This window comes from Mya arenaria, chromosome 16 (assembly GCF_026914265.1).
Source record: "Mya arenaria isolate MELC-2E11 chromosome 16, ASM2691426v1".
Lineage (NCBI taxonomy): Eukaryota > Metazoa > Mollusca > Bivalvia > Myida > Myidae > Mya > Mya arenaria.
The window spans coordinates 42,843,842-42,862,467 of NC_069137.1; the positions used below are offsets into that span (position 1 = coordinate 42,843,842).

The following is an 18,626-nucleotide window of genomic DNA, read 5'->3' on the forward strand; positions in this document are numbered from 1 at the left end:
TGCTTTATTTCCCAAAAACAAACACATTTTCTGTCTTTAAAGGTCAGTAATAATCATTGACAGACGTAATAATATTTTGTTCTTTAATAATAATCATGACTGTGATTTGAGCTTCATATATCTATGTTGGAAGTATAAATTTGCATCTAATGTACGTACGGTACGCTATATCAATATCAGTTTTCCTCGAACACAAATGAAATAACCCAATCTACATATTAATACCCACAATCATAAGAAGGATTCAGTGCAAACTTCCATGCTGTTTTCAAATAACTTTATACAAACACTTAAAATCAAAGCGTCAAAAGCTATATATATTTTCGTTCGTTTCATTAGTCAGGTTAAAATCGATTTAACGGAAGTTAAATGTACATGAAATAATCCTATATACATGTTTATTAAACACCAACAGCCATAAAAATAATATATGCCCACTCTTCAATAACTATATAAAAATGTATGCAAAACTTACATGGTGTTTTCAAAAAATTATATACAAACAATACAAATTAACGATTGCAGTGTTACAGTACACATAGTTGATAATTTCAGAATTGACATCAGTAGGGTTGAGGTGAATTTAAAATAACAAACTTATGCATTGTTACGATGCGGTCCTTTAAGCGCGTATGTAAAACATTAATCCCTATAAATCATCTTTTGACAGAGCATATAATATATAATTATATAAATTACAATAGCATCACGAATTTTAACACTATATTACATAAACAATATTATCACCATATGCGTCATTTAATTTGTAAAATGTAAAAAGCGTTTAGTGGGCTGCACTTGATGTGTTAAAAGAATCCGGTGTTCATATTTTTTTCTCAAAATAAAATTGTACAAGTAATAACGCGATTAACAAATTAGATAATTTGAAAAATATTTATGATGTGGACCAAAACTTATGTACAAACAATAATAAAGTGATACCACTGCAGTGTAACTATACACAAACACGATAATTGTTTGTTACAGTGTTAAATCGCATTTTTTACCGAGTATGAAACATACGGTATTTTCAGGAGTGCTTTAGTGAAAAGTATAACATTTGGTTGTTGTTATATTGCAATCTCACATTGAAACAATCAATTATTACAAACATTCAAATATCAAAACATCAAAAAATATCAAATATTTACTAATTCACTTATTTCATTGTTTGAACAAGTAAATATCACTTTTTGGTACACACAAATCTCCATATTTACATTTTCCAAGTTCTTTGTATAGATAAATCTTAACCTTCATATTGTATGAATGTAGAAGGTCAAGTGAGCAAAGAAGGGATGCCTTCATGGAAATCGCTCGCGTGCCCTTTTGCGTTCATATAGCATCGACGCATTAAAAAAAACCTCATAAATATATAACCTTAAGGTAAGCCACCCATCACCAGGCCCCAATTTCTCGAAACGTCTTAAGTCCCTTATAATAGGATTAAGCTAATCTCACTATTATTGTTGTTCTATAAAATGTGTTATATTTACTTCAAGAATTTTCAGAAATTATGTAAGAATAATCTGTATCTGTTTATCAGAATAAACCATTTTTCATTTAACAAAATCCATTTTCAGTATGTATTTTGGCTTATTGAAATAAGCTTAAAAAGTTTCGAGAAATTGGGGCCAGGATACTTAGATGAATTAGTCTACTTAAGATGTTTAGATGTCGTGATGCATTTATGAAAAGCTCTTTACAGCTTAACATATTGTAACGTTATAATTAGATTTTACGTGAGGGCATTTTTTGTATTTATGATGGTTGAATTACCTTTCCACAAATTTTGAATAAAAACATATTCATAATTGTCATTCCAGTGCACAATACATACACATATTTATACCAAATATTAGTATAGCAAAAAAGATAGGTTAACATTACTACACTACAATAAAAATAAAAATAACACACAAGACATTGCATTTGCAAACCTTTAAACAATAAATATAATATTAAAAAATAACTATTGAATCAAAAAAAAACATCGATATTGATCAGCATAAAGTATCTCGAGGGTAGATTATACTTAAGTAATTCAAAATTCAATTACACCGTTGAACAAACATTTCACGAGCCAACATTTTCCAGTAATCAACGAACCTTGCTATTTGTTATTTTTTATTTAATTTGTAATTCCTTCAAAATACAATTCTCAAAATAGTAAAGACATAAAGAGTGCATGCTCAAATGTCATGACCAAATGGATGGATATGCATATGGCGATATAGTGTCAGTAGTACTCCCATGTTAAATAATTACGCATTTATAATGATAAAACATACTTTTATCTGAAATAACGCAACAGCATGATTTAACATTTTTTAGGAAATTGATTGGAAAGAAAACGATACACGCAAATGAATTATGTATAGTGCAACGGTTGGTCTTTTTTAATTATGAACAATGCTGTTATGGCAACCAGGAAAATAGGGACAAACAGCTAGACATACTTATATGTCGTTTCTTAATCACCCGTAAAATGTTATCCTTAACTAGTTGTTGGAAATGATATTTGTCATTCGAACACACATGATGATTAAACAAAACTGAAATGATATTGTTTGCCCATAAAGAGGAGGTTTCGTCTCTGCACTTTTCTGTAAATTTGTATTGCTGGTCAATTCAAATGTTTATAATGAACATTTATTATGCAAATGAATGATCAAGTAAGCTTCGAATAAATGAAAATGGGAGGCTTTTTCACAATTTTAAATTACACTTGAGGGTGCATCAGACGTTTCTTAAAAGAAGTATGGTTCCGTCGAATTTAGATGTTATACACGACATTTAAATTGTCCTTTTAGGAACACTTTTGTACATGTTTCTGATAGAGTTTTGTTTTCAAACGGGAGACAACAGCATACTTTTAAATATATTTTGAATCGGGTACATCGATGTATTTGCATGTTTTCCGTTTTGTATGTGTTCTACGTTATTTGTAGACATATTGGGTGTTTCTCGCAAAATCATTTAGGTGCTCTTCAAAGTCATGTTTGCGCGCAAAGAATCGCTCATCAGATTGAAGAGACTTGAAATATGCTGTTTTTAATTCCTCTAATTTCTCGTAAATATCGGGAGTACGTGAAATAATATCCTCAATTGACGTGACCTCGTTTTGGAGATGTTTAGCTGTTTTCCTAAGCTCATATTCTAGTTCTGACTTACCACGGTTAGACGCCTCGACAATGCCATAAACATCTAGAGGAACTGTAATCAGATTACAAGCTACTCCGAATTTGCTTATCCCTTTACTTACAACAACCGTTTGCTTCTGAGCGAATTTGAACGATTTCTTTGATACTATAGCCGTTCCACTTTTGCTTATGACAGCGGTGCTTGATTTTGTTACCAATGTCTGTGTCGATATCTTACGAACGACATTTGATGAAGTTGCGCAAGCATGCCATGTACCGACTAGAGTTAAAACAGTCTTAGGTACGGCAATATACGGAGATTGCAAAATGTCTATGCGCGACACGAATTCCGAAATTGAAACTTTGAAAACGGTTTGTAGAATTTGTTCCATTCTTTGTATTGGGAGGACATCAATGATATTGAGCAGGGGTTGAACAATGTCTAGCAAATGTCCAGTTTCTCTACAGTCTTCCTCAATGGCTTTGTTGGCAATTTCAAGCTCTTTTTCGACTAACACCTTGAAATCCTTTTCTGAAACATAGCTTTGCGCAATAGATGCGACCCCATATCCGGAAGCTGCAAGCGATAATAAAAAAGATCCACCCCCAGTAACTGGTGCCAGCAAAACTCCAGCAAGACCAAAGATACCTGTTAATAGACAAAATTAACAAAATACCGAAGTTATACGTTGTATTCAATTATTAACACCATATATACACACATGGTAGTATAGACGTATCACCAAATGTGATAAATTGATGGGAGGGACATCCCCGTATATAATTTTGGCTACTTGGATACTGAAATGGGGCATTGTTATGTAGTGTACGGTTGCTGTTATGCATATCGACATAAACTATTTACTAGCATAATTAAAGCTCTTTTTGCGACGTAGGCGTAGTGATATGCAAACTTGAGAACTTTATTAATGTAAAGCATTTAGGTATGTTGCTTCATTCTTATTCTGTGCTTGCGTTCATATACTAAATTGCATAATAGTTTTGCATTATCTCATTTTTTAATGCAATATACATTTCGTGCTAATATTTATTGGAAATAAATCATGCAAACAATGTTCCGAAGAATAAATGTTACGCAAATAAAACGTTTTATGGTAGACTTGCCGTCACGATATAGGATAGGACTGCTCATTGTTTTAAACAAAAATGCGATTATTGACATATATTGGGTACATTTATAAAATTTGAAAGTGTTCAAACTGTCATAAAATCATAAGCAATATAAACAATACAACATTGATATTTAAGGAAAACTATCTTACTGCTTGTAAGTGACATTGCAGATGATAATCCATCCTTATCAGCTTTTTCCACGTCACATTTACCAATTTTTTGGGCACATCCTTGCAAAATGTCGATGGTGTTTTGACGTTTGCGCTTCCAATTCGCAAGTTTGCTCTCTATCCGATCTGTTGATACAAGCACATATATATGAACAATATTATGTTTCGCAATTAAATCAGTTTACTGGAATATTAGTCTATCGAGATTATACATTTTTGTGCTTGTTGTGTGTCCTCTGTCTTCAATATGTTTTTACAACAAGTTTAGCAGCTACACTATGTACCAACATTTCAAGAAAAGTTTGAATATGGAATATTAACTAACAAATGTAGGTCAATTGATATAATGTAAAATAACGCTTGTTTAACTTATATATTTGAAATTTGAAATACTGTTTATCTTCAGTGACCGTTCCTAGGCGGTAATGCATTCAAGTATCGGTAAAGCCATTTCGATGATTTTGTTCTCAGTTTGAAGTGTTTTTGTGAATGAGGTGTTTATATGTAACTATATCTAGTTGATTGTTTGAGCCCTTGGCTTTTTGCCCTGAAACAAGTTTCGTTGTTATTTTATTTTACTTTTCGACTTCTAGGCTTCTTCTTGTAATTTTCATTGTATCATTCATGTCAAATATAGGTCAAGATTAGCTTTTGTTTAAATAATAAAACATAACGTTGTAACATTTGTTGAAAAAACATGGATGCGATATCAAACTTTTTCCGTTTTTCGTGAGTTATAAAAGTTTATTTACACCTCAACTTCCATTCCATAAATGAACTGCCTTTCGGCAATTGCGTTATTCAATCTATGAACGCAACATCTTCGGATAAGTTCGTATCGCTATTTATCGGATTTCAATATACATGAACACTGTTGATATTGTTATTGTTTGTATTGTGCTAGCAGGTCCCGTAAATATAAATCAATTTTTTAGAAAGTGTTAATTTATCATATCTTAAATGTATTCTATTTAAGGTTTAAAAGTGATTTCAAGTGGTTAATCTTTTACAGCGTTATTGTGACGTCATTTGAAAAAAAGAGTATCCGGTTACAGTTGGGTCATTCCTTTTAGAGAATGGGTAAGAAAGGATTACTGAAAAGTTTTCTTAAATGAAATGAAGTATTGTTTTAGCAATTCTAGAATGAAATAATGCACTTTTGATGTAAATATAAGTAATGAATTGCGGGATTGATGTCATTATCGGCGATATTAACGTAATTGGGCTGGTCCTTCGGACTCCAAACACATTGACCAACCCAATTGCGTTCATACCCCGATAATGATATCAACCCCGCAATTCATTCCTTAAATATTTCTACTGACAATGTTTGATGGTTATGTGTATGAAAAGTAGGTTTGCAGTAACCTGTTGTCCCTAAAAAGACGCCAAAGACATAGTACTTTTTGCGCGCTATTTATCTTAGAAAAGGTCATCGCTGCGGAGATTTTTTGAGTGACGAAAACGTTTATTTTTACGACTTCATTTTCTACTAGGCAGTTTCACTGTTACTTATCATTTTCTATTTGCAACTGCTGAAGGGTATCTGATATCTTAAACAATTACAGACATCTGATAGTTTAATATTTACGTGAAAAACAACAGAAACAAGCTCATTAGCCAAAGGTTTAACCATAAATCTCTTTTAATGGCACAGGGTAAACGCCAACACATAGAACATCACAAGCAAGAACCATGGAATAACAGCACAAAACTCCACAACAGCACAGTACATATATACTATATGAAATAGGTATGTTTATCAAGGATTGTTAGGTACCGCCTTGGAACGGTCAGTAAAATGTAAATTCACTGTTGGTTTAAACCAGTTGGTGTGCACAACCTCACTTTTGTCCTAACAATCCAGCACAAAGAAAAACACGTAATATGTAAATCTTATCAAAGTATGCATTAACTTGAGGAAACTTAATAATAAAACAAATAATAATAAGCTGATAGGTAAACCCTAAGTACTTTAATGATAATAGATCCCAATTCAGTGTACCTAATGCAAACACTTTTCAAAGATACGATGCAGTCATTGAACCTATTAAGCAAGGTGTTTATCAAAACCACGATGCCGTAGAATAATAACTTTCACTTGTATTTGACATTCTGTTAAATTGTTAAAAAAACTTCGTATCGGTTCACAAACAATTATTTTGTAGAGTCATTGTTGTTCTAATTTAAACATATTTCATAAAATATTCATAAATGACCGAATAAATTGTTGATTGGTCGGTTTCTTTCCTTATCCCTATATATATGGAAAACTGCAGAAACAGGTGGAGTAGTTGAACGTTTAAACACAAACGCCGTTCAATCCATTAGGTCGACACCAAAAACAAAGAATAGAAAAACAAACATTCAAGTCATGCCAAATTCTCATTTGTAAAGGTAATGCATAAAGCAACAGAACCAATTAAAAACCAATTCATTACAGTTGTGTCTTCTTATCGACAGTAATTATTCTTAATTGTTCTGATTTATTATTATATTTACAGTAAATGCTATATTTTCGTATTTTGTCATATTTTAGACTTTGCATTTACTAAGTAAAATTTTGGTAATGTTACCTACCTGTGTACCACGAATAGATATAGAATTATATTTTTTGTCTGATTTTGATACTTTTAAATAATACATGAAATTCATATTCCATACGCTAGCATCAAATTTAATTTAAAAGCAATATCTTCACACTCTGCTTTCTCTCTACCAGTTTTAATTACCAATTTATGGCTAGAACATCGAACTCTGAAAGGATATGGTAAAAAATATACTCAATACGTTAATACTACTTCTGGGTTATACAAATTTTTAAAATGCTTATATGTGCTGCATCGTGTCGAGACTCACATATTTTCAACAAGTTTTCATTGAAAATCAACTAATCTTTGTTTACGTGATATCAAAATAGCACAAACTTCCTCACTAAGCCAAACAAAGCTAACACCAGACTTGCATAATAAATTATTGATTTAACTCATTTTTACTTCCAAAATCATAATTTAGTTTAGGAGTTAAATAAAAAGTTCTTGGAAAACGTTCATAAGACATATATAGAAGTTTTCACCAATAACTGATGCATTTTACATGATGATCGATACAGAAAGAAAACCACCCTTACTCCCCCATGCAACACAGTCTTTTTCATAGTTCATATTGAATTTGAACTTGATCCAAACTACTAGTATAAGGTATTCCCGTACCGAATATTTCAGCACCATAATTAAGTGTACTAGGCTTAACCATATAATCATTCTTTAAACAAACTCAGTGTATGAAAAATGGTTTAGGACCATTTGTAAGCCTTAAAGCAAATTCGAATTACGGGTGCGTGCAGCTAGTTGTCCAGACAATTTAGCCTATTCTCGTATGTTGCAGAATTCCGAAGTAGTTTTTAATGTAATTGTAGTTCAATAGCAGTATCAGTGCATTTCGCCACTTAGTCTATAAAATGTTTTCAAATAATATCCGTAATTTGTTCTGAATTGAAAATACCCATACATCCAATAGGAGAGAGGATAACTCATATACATTAGATCTTTCTCTCTCTCTCTCTCTCTCTCTCTCTCTCTCTCTCTCTCTCTCTCTCCCCAAATCTATGACTTGAAAATACATTACTTATTTTCACTTTAACATTATCGGAATGCATTCGTTCAAAAACTTTGGTGCATTTGGTCTTTTCTTGTAATACTTATCCAAATATGTGTATCTTAAGTCATTATACAAAACGTTTAAATTGAAATCATTCTTCCAATTAATATCACAATAGACAACTTATATCTTTAAGTAATTGGATCAGGTGTGTTTTATTGAACCATTGTTAAAGAACAACATTTTTTTTTGTTAAATAACAACACTTTCCTTGTTAAAGAACAACATTTTTCATGTGATTTGGAAACCAGTTATTGGATATATTTAAGTTTTTTAACCGATGCTTGAGTTTAAAAAAGTCCACAACTTTTCCTTTTGTTTATGAACATATTTGTGAAGAGCTAATGGAAAATAATAACATATCAGCAATGATCAAACTAATGTTGGTGTCTTAAGCCATGATCATTGTTAGCAAAATTGCTTAAGGTTCCACACGCAAATAGAGTTACTTACCGTGCACTTGCCTTTTTGAAGGAAACTCCATGTCTTAAAATATTCGCCTGAAATAAAAAGAATACGAAAATAATAATGAATTTCCACCAAGTTCTGAAAGCGGTAATCATGAGATCATCATCATCATCATCATCATCATCATCATCATCATCATCATCATCATCATCATCATCATCATCATCATCATCATTATAATCATCATCATCATCATAAGCAGCAGCAGTAGCAGCAGCAGCAACACTATCATCATTATCATTATCATTATTGACTTTTGAAAAGAAAACGCAAACCAATAATTTGTATTGTCGATCAAATAATTTGTCGACGGTCTCTCGGGTTATCGTTAAGCCGCTTGGTTTTCAAGGCCAAATACGTATTATTGCGTAAAATGTGTGTTTTCGGTCCATTATCGTGGTGTGTAAAAACGCAAAACCCCGAGCGTTATAGGTAGAAAACGTGCATAATTCAGTAATATCACGTGCCGTTAATGCCCGGCTTTTTGTTTCACATAAGCGCTATAAGGGCCCGCATCATAACAATGGCAGCTGAGCGACCTGGTTTCTGAACGAAAGTGGGTCAACGATGTCAACTTTTGCACAATAACAAATTTCTGCATATATAGCTGTATACAAATATCAACAAATAAAATAAACCGCATCTAACATATATAATTTCTTCTGAGCTGTCTTTTCCAGGCAAGCTGATGTGTGTTTACTAGATAGTACTTTCTGCAGTTGTTTTGGCTATTTGTTTGTTTTAAAAGCACTAAATTCAGTTTAAACCGTTCAACTCCTCCGAATTTAGTTATTTATGTCAATTTTATTTAGAACAAACGACTAATGTGGTCATGATTCCATTACGTCGTTTGCAATGAACAAAGGAATTTCACGTATATTTTTTTCTCTGATGCTGAAGATGCTGTACATTTTATCAAGAACATGTTTACAAAATTTTCAGGCTTAAAATACAAATAATGGTTAAAGTAGGACTATATCGGTAATTAATCGATTTCCCAATAGGTATTGTGTGTAAATAATCCTATTAATCCAGTCAATTTCCGAAAAAAACAACACTTTCAAAACATATGAACACTACAAAAAATGGCGTCGAAACAAAAATGCAACCGCCGAGTTATGTTGCGGCCCGAATCGAGCTTTATGTAGAACTTTTTCAATGACATCACTCATGACGTCACATAAGTCCTGTTATGGAGGCTATTTTGAACTAACTTATTTTGCATTTTCGAGACATTTAACAGCCTTTTTATATACAAACGTTTCTCATGGTGTGTATCTATATGCAATAATAGCGATAATACACCTTTTTTCGGTCGTTACCAACTGCATAGGCCCTTAAAATAGTTTACAACCCTCGTGTTACGCACTTGGTTTGAAAACCATTTTTCGGGCGTTTGCAGATGGAAACGACCTCAAAAAGGTGTATTAACCCTATAATACGTCATGATAATGGTAAACGTATATAACAAGAGCGCTGAAGTAAAATAGGAGGCAGAGATATTGAACAATGATGTCGACTATTTTGTCAACGCCGGCAATAAGGACACAGCTGCATCGGTAAACTTGGACTTTAAAAACAGCTAAATCCAGCTAAAAAGCGTTTGACTTAGGAGCATGAATCGTAAATGGTAGGATATCATAGACGGTTAATTCTTCCCTATGGGTTTAGTGCCAGAGACACAAAATAAATGTCAATGACACAGTTTATAGTGCTGTTACCTAGATCTAGAACTTGAGGGCAATCACTGTCCAACGATTGCCCAAGTCATGTTTCAATGTCAGTATCATCGTAGAAAAGAACACATATACCATAGTATACACAACGATGTTTAAATCAGCAATTCATATCTTTCTCAAGCCCTCACAGATCTTTAAATGCAAGTGTAGTATTTTCAAAAGTTACACCAAATACTTGATAGTTACACTAAAAATTCAGGGACGTTTGCGGATAAAATACCTTTTTTTTAAAAAAAATGTTCCATTCTTGTGATCCTACATTTGCGAACATTTATTAAAAAATACACCAGTTTTTAAACGTCGGTCGATTGGACGAAGAGCTGGTTAAAAGGCGTAAAATGGACTTACGAGCTTAAGTTTATAAACGGATACTATAAGTTACACATAATTCCAAATGCTTAACTTGCAAAATACATTTGTGAATTTCGTAAACGCTTATTTCCAATAAAGAGAAAAAAAAACCTTTTAAAGCATGACCTTTTCAATATATATTTCAATTCAAACGCTAAAAAGTTAACATTTTCTTAAAATGAGTCTTGCAAGTCTGCTTGTTAAATTTCAGACGCGAAGAATTCAATATCAGGTTAGTTTTCGGCTTGCCATAGGAACGTTGCATAAACTTCACAAAAAGCAATCCTACAATGTACAAACAAATTATAAATTGTACCTGTGTATCTTGTTGTCCTTACTTCTGTGTAGTCCAAAAGCGCACTGAAAGTGCGCAGTTCAGTATGTTTGGGTAATTTCAATTTTCTATTTAAAAGAAGCTGTAGATGTCAAAACCGTGTCAAAGGAAAAAGTTGTCTTTACGTGTTTTCTCAAATGTGACATCATATAGAACAAATCAAAGACTTCGAAAAGTCAAAAGATTTAGGCAATTTAACAGCTTATTATTCAAGTTTTGATTTAATTAATAAATGTTGGGATATGTGTGAGGTTGGGCCTGTAAACTAGTTTAAAAGCCAAGTGATCCGATTTGCTGTCAGAACAAATGCGGTGACACCGGTAGTAATTATTAAACATATATTGATATATGTGGAGTCTTACATAGAATAATATTCTGACCAAATAACGTTGGATATGCCGCAAACATGTCCTTCTAAACAGGTTCTTCGTTTCAATATGTGACTGCAGTGGTTGACTCTGTAGTTTACTAAGTATTATTACGAAAATCGTTTTCGAAAATGACATACCTTTTAAGCTGTTGCTAGGAATGTACTTATAATTATTGTTAAGTTTGCAATTTCCAACCAAGTCTACGTCAAGCCCAAACTGCTGGGTTGTGTATGCATCAGTTTCTGAATTCTTAAATCCTTCATTCTCTGAGAATATAAATTATATCTGTATCAACTCCTTAAGCATTAACATAAGAAAATCCGTACCTTCTGTTTATATTATGTTTAGTTGATTGTGTATAAATAACCAACATTTATTATGTATATATTTATAAACTACAAAAATTAAGAGAGAATCTCAAGATTGAAGAGGATCCAAACTATATCCAATAGGACTAACGACCAAATGACCTTCAAATGGTCTGTTCTGTTAGAATATTGACACAATTAAATCGCGTACTGATAACAACTTAGTCCTATATGTTTTTTGTGTTCGATTCCGTTACAGATGAGGACCTGTGGAATGAATGACGATTATAAGTCAGTTAATGCCTTGATATATACGTTTTGTGAATAAGCGCCTTTAACAATATAACACTTCAACATGATCTTCTGTTCTATACAATGAGTCAGGACAGAATATAAGTTGTGAACAATAGTCGACTTAGCATATATCTTCACAATTATCCATGAAATAATTCGTAATTTACAAACACTAAATTAATACTAATTTAAATACAGCTATGTAAGTGTATCTTTCGACGTTCACGACGTTGCGTTTTTACGTTGTCGAAAGATAATGTTCATGATGATTGAACTGTACATAACACATCCGCGAAACCAGGAAGTTCTCCTTTTAAATGATTAATTCAATACAGCAGATCCCATTTTAATTTAATTACAGTATTCGTACCATATTTTTCAAATGAGATCCATATTTGTGACGCAATCGTCATTTTAACTGATATTTGACCCATCAACTGTCTATATTTTAATACAGTTACGAATGTCGATGATACAAGTTATTCTAATTTATACCATGAACATCTATTAATATAATTACTTGAAAATTAACACCAATTGCAACTAGACAACCATCGATTTCAAAGTAAATGTTTTCGCCCCCGCCCCACCCAAAACATATCCCACCCGCTACCCGTCTCGCGCTCATTTCGTAAACTATCAAGGTTTAGGGACTTTGCACATGATACACTTAACTTGCTCAACAACAAACTATCATACATGGAAGAGATCCAACCTAGTGTATGTGTCAATAAAATCAATCATTTTATTCAAAGTTAATATTTTGCGTTCTTTTGAAATCCTACCTATTAGGTGAGAAAAACATACTTATGCCACAGAAAAATATTATCTGTCAAAAAACAACATGAAAAAGCTATCGATCAAATGTAAATATTTTGGTCAAAATTGCAGACTTACAGGTTCTTTGCATAGGATTAATTAATTTAATGGATGGTTCATGATTCTTTTATATTACTACCTACTCAATCAAAATTCACAAACAATCGTAACGCTTTCGGGTACCTTAACAACAATACAATGCCTCTGAAGATAAAATTGTTGTTAAGGTATCCGATATAAAACTATTGTCATTTAGCCGTAGGCGATATTGCTAAAGTTTTATTGCTGATCATAAAACGTTTGTGGATGATGATTATATAATTATAAGTTAAAACACATCGCAACAAATTATTCCAAACTGTATTTATTGCTTTTATATCCTGCATTAACCACGGGCTACTACTTGCAACATCAATTTGACAGATTGTTTGTGAATATCACTTATTATTTGCTCACAAATACGATCCTTGTTCGTGACTGGACATTGGTCCGAAACAACATGTTCCTTGGTAGCGCTTGGACACTGGTCCAAAACAACACGCTCATTGGTAGCGATGGGACATTGGTCTAAAAAATCAACGCTTATTGGTAGCCATTCATTAGGTCCTAACAATAACGCTTATTGAAGCAATATGTCATTGCTTCCATACTACAAAGAATGCTCACAAGCTATGAATGTTAATTGAAAGCTTAAGTGTATTAGACCCCAAATATAATTTTTAGAGCGCTTATTACTGCTATGTAATAATTATACAGTTCAACGGCTTCGCACGATGCTTATAGGGAATATCTTGTATAACATTCTTCGAGGTCAATCAAGTACGAACAAATTGTCCTTGTAGCTAAAATTGCATATGTGTAGAATGGGTAATATTTCAATAGCTAACTGTAATTTCACATAGCTGAAGTTTTATTTGATGGTTTGTAACAATGAGCACAATGTGCAATTGTGTGTTATTTGAATGATTGCAGAACATGCTGCATGGCTATGGCTGCTTCTATTTCATGGTTGGATTTGGCCTCTAAGCGGCTCCTTTGTTATTGTAGGCAATAATCTTGATGTTAACACGATAAACTGGTGATAGCTAACTGCACTGACATTATCTCAGATATCTGGCATTATTAAACTACACTGATGTTATCACGATAAACTGGTGATAGTTAACTGCACTGACATTATCTCAGATATCTCGTATAATTAAACTAAACTGATTTTATCCCGTATAACTGGTAAAAGTTTACTGCTGTGACATTATCTCAGATATCTCGTATAATTAATCTACACTTACGTTATCCCGTATATCTTGTGAAAGTTAACTGTACTGATATTATCCCCCAATAACTGGTCATATTAAACTTCAATGATGCTCCACAACCAGATTTGGATATAAAAGCACACTGATAAAATCGTCAATGACTGTAGATAATAAACGGCCCTGATGATATCCTGAATAACGGCTGATATTCAACTCCACTGATTACTCCAGTTACTGGTGATATTTAACTGTATTCAACAATAGCTGGTGATTAGAGTTTATTAAAAAAATACTATGCACAAATTTAACTCGCATATTAATCGTTAAATGGAAGAACACAGATGTTATCCTCAATTACAAGGTTCAAAACCAAAGTTCTAAACCATTTCAATGTCTAAAAAGTGGTGCTTAACATCGATAAGTTCAATCAGAAGTACGTTACATCACATATTTCAACCCGGCACTATATTCAAACTAACATTAAACCATATCTGCCCAAAACAGATACACTATATACCAGTAGTATAATCAGTCATTCTCTTTTTTTACCACATATATCAGCCCGGCACAGGTTCAATATATACCAGTACTATAATTAGTCATTTTCATCTTGAACCACACATTTCAGTCCGGCACAGATACAATATATACCAGTACTATAATCAGTCATTCTCTCCTTAAACCACATATATCAGCCCGGCACAGATATAATATATACCAGTACTATAATCAGTCATTCTCTCCTTAAACCACACGTATCAGCCCGGCACAGATACAATATATACCAGTGCTTTATATAATCAGGCATTCTCTCCTTAAATTACATATATCAGGCCGGCACAGATACAATATATACCAGTACTATAATCAGTCATTCTCTCCTTAATCCACACATATCAGCCCGGCACAGATACAATATATACCAGTACTATATATAATCAGGCATTCTCTCCTTAAATCACATATATCAGGCCGGCACAGATACAATATATAACAGTACTATAATCAGTCATTCTCTCCTTAATCCACACATATCAGCCCGGCACAGATACAATATATACCAGTACTATATATAATCAGGCATTCTCTCCTTAAACCACACAGATCAGCCCGGAACAGATACAATATATACCAGTATTATATATAATCAGGCATTCTCTCCTTAAACCACACATATCAGCCCGGCACAGATACAATATATACCAGTACTATAATCAGTCATTCTCTCCTTAATCCACACATATCAGCCCGGTTCGGATACAAAATATACCAGAACTATAGTTAGTCATTCCATTGATAAACCGCATATATTAGCCCGGAAAAGTTACAATATATACCAGTACTATATATTGTAATTCTGACGTCAAACTATACATATTAGCCCGGCACAGATACGATATATACCACTTCAATATTGAGTCATTCTCACGTTATACAACACATATCAGCACAGCACAGGTGCAATAGATACTACTTCTATACTAAGTCATTCTTACGTTAAACCGTTAAGATTTATTGATACAAACACTTTTATCAGTCATATTCATATTACAGCAAACATTTTAGCCAGGTACAAATACAATATATGCTAATAATATAGCTAGTCATTCTCTCGTTTAACCCTACATATTAACCATCAATCATATACCAGTTATAGAATAAGCTATACTCATGTTAAACCATACATATCAGCCCGGCACAGGGTCAACATATACCAATTATATAAATAGCTTTACTCATGGTATACCATACATATCAGCCAGTTATAGAAAAAAGCATATACCAGTAATAAGATAAGATATACTCTTGTTAAACCATACATATAAGCCATGCACAGGTACAATATATACCACCTATGAAATAAGCTATACTCATGTTTAACCATAAATATTCCTACGGCACAGGTACAATACATATCAGTACTATAATTAGTTAAAATATGAAGTGCAAGTCAATATCTCAAAGTCTCAAATTATGCTCTGGAAAAAAAATGAGAATGAAAATTTAAAAAATGATCCAGAGTTATGATTCTTGTGCACTTTAACTCTTCTTTATCAGATCTTTGCGTGTATTAAGGATGTAAGTCAAAACCTAATATTCGTTTAACCAATTTTGCCGACCAAAATTAGTATAATTTTTATTTAATTGGCAATAACTCCAAATCATACTGCACCCAGAGTTATGGTTTCTGTGCACTGCAATCTTTCTCAATGAATTCTAAAAATACTGCACCCAAATTATGTTTCTTTAAACGGCACTTCTACGTGAAGTGATCTATCCGTATATAAAATCAATATTATAAAGACCTTTTAAATTATATCCATGCCAAACATAAGTACGAAAATGAACAAAGGGCAGTAACTAAACAAACCTCTGCACACAGAGTTATGGTTCCATTGCACTGCACTAGATATCCCGACTACACACACACGCATAGACGCAAACACACACACATGCACATGCACACACACACACACACACACACACAAACACACACACGCACGCATAAATTATCATTCCCTTACTATATCCCATCCACATATCGGCGAGGGATAAGTAAGCTCCATCATTACATAAACATTTAATGTTAAGTCCATCTTATTTTTAAATCCAAAGCATGTTTTTGCAATTCATTAAACTTACCAACACTTTAATGAGCGTCCTCAAATCTGCACGCCAAAAGCTGGTATTTTCTTAAACATTTCTAAACGTTATATGTATTTTCTGTCTTATTATCTTTTTAATCCGTAGTAGACCACTTAATGAAATAATGTATGATAGTCACAGAAAGAGAGACACACAATAGCATGATAATGCTAATAAGAAACGGGTGTGCAGCTGTAAAGGCATGCATTAAACAAACTTGTATTATATGTTTAAACTTCACATTGTACCAGTAAAACAAGGTTGAGATATATAACTGTTCACTTTGTTTTATTCGCGACCTTGATAAACAACTTTTATTTTGACCGCCTTGTGAAACCTCGGGCTTAAATTGATACCTAAAATGTTATATGTATAGCATTCAGTCAGTGTTTAATATAATGTTAAAGATGCACTTGTACTCCCAAATAAGATTTACCACGTTTAATAATATTGTTTCAATATTCCAAAAAAGATAAATAATTGTCGAAAACAATGGTTCAGATGAATAAAAACGAGTTTAATTTGAAAGAAATTTGCATAAAACACAGAATTTTTACCTTATGAGACTTAAGTAGATCACATTAAATATTTTATGATTTACCAATTATTTAATATTTCTGCTATTGAGTACACTGCTACAATCTTCTTATAAGTAATTAGTTTGTTTCATAAATGCATTATTTAGTTAGCAGTTAAAGATTTATCAGTCAAAATTGATGTTTGTTATACAGGTGTATGTATTGATTTTTAATAAGAGTGTCTTTAAAGATCTTATTCTGTTTACAAATACTCCATTCAACATATGTCGTTATTGGCTTGAACATAATTGAAAACAGGCCAACGTTTTGAATAGAGCTGATCTCACGGTATGACGCAAAACAGTAATTTGACACAAACGATTTCTTTGTCCTCCTCCCAAGGTAGAGGCTTAACTATGAATATTCAAGGAGTCGTAAAGTATATTATGTCCTGGATAGAATGGCCAATCTTTTCTTATATATACATTTCAAAAAAGTATTAAACACTGATTTAAATAGTGATATCTTCTGTTAATAAGCTGATTATTTACTTGTTGAAGATGTTGATCCAAAACATACAACCCGTTACTTATATCATCGTATACCTGTGGTTAAAAGACGTCGCACAATATAACAAGAGGGCCATGATGGCCCTAAAACACTCACCTAAGCAAAGGGCCACAACTCTGTGATAAAGCAATAATAAAAATGTTGCAATTTAAACATATATTTACCAATGACGATGCCTTGTTTTATATTTGTAAAGGGTCATGCAATGAAGCTACCTGTAAAGTTTCATTTAATTTGGCCGGTTAGTTTCAGATATTGTTTTAAAGCAAAACAGGAAGTCGGCCATTTTTTTGTTCTTGTTGTTGATCAATCTCAATGCCTTGTTGTATTTTTGAAGTGGGTCATGCAATTAAACTTTCTGTAAAGTTTCATTTAATTTGGACAAGAACTTTAAGAGGCGATATTTTTTAAAGCAAAACAGAAAGTTGGTCATTTTGTTGTTGAAGCTTCCTGTAATGTTTCTTTGAATATGGAGTGGTAGTTTCAGAGGAGATGGGTTTTTTAAAGCGAAAGAGGAAGTTAGCCATTTTGTTGTTGTCGCTGTTGTTGTTGTTGTTGATCAATCGTGACTCCTTGTTGGATTTTGTAAAGGGTCACCCAAGGAATCTTCATGTAAAGTTTCAGTGAATTTGGAGTGGTAGTTTCATAGAAGATGTTTTTTAAAGCAAAACAGGAAGTCGGTCATTTTGTTGTTGTTGTTGTTGTTGTTGATCAATCAATACTCCTTGTTGAATTTTTGTATAGGGTCACCTAAGAAAGCTTTCTGTAATGTTTAATTGAATTTGGACTGGTAGTTTTAGATGAGATGGGTTTTTTAAAGCAAAACAAGAAGTTGGCCATTTTCT

At 32.8% G+C, this 18,626-nt stretch overlaps 2 protein-coding genes across 6 annotated transcripts in view; both read right to left on the reverse strand.

Annotated features, from left to right (window-relative positions):
• The window catches only part of LOC128222063 (uncharacterized), a 48,293-nt gene that overhangs the window by 17,183 nt on the left and 12,484 nt on the right, over positions 1 to 18,626 (reverse strand). The window lies entirely within an intron of this gene.
• The window catches only part of LOC128222064 (uncharacterized), a 31,492-nt gene that overhangs the window by 316 nt on the left and 12,550 nt on the right, over positions 1 to 18,626 (reverse strand). For 4 of the 5 annotated variants that reach the window (XM_052930841.1, XM_052930840.1, XM_052930842.1 and 1 more), the window contains exons 2-4: positions 8,561 to 8,607; positions 4,427 to 4,573; positions 1 to 3,792 (exon numbers count right to left, since the gene is read on the reverse strand). The exon at positions 1 to 3,792 is cut by the window's left edge and continues 316 nt beyond it. In XM_052930841.1, the coding sequence (XP_052786801.1) occupies positions 2,942 to 3,792; positions 4,427 to 4,573; positions 8,561 to 8,591 (1,029 nt within the window). In that variant the 5' untranslated portion in view covers positions 8,592 to 8,607 and the 3' untranslated portion in view covers positions 1 to 2,941. The remainder of the gene's footprint in view (positions 3,793 to 4,426; positions 4,574 to 8,560; positions 8,608 to 18,626) is intronic. The other variant, XM_052930844.1, reaches the window with a different exon arrangement.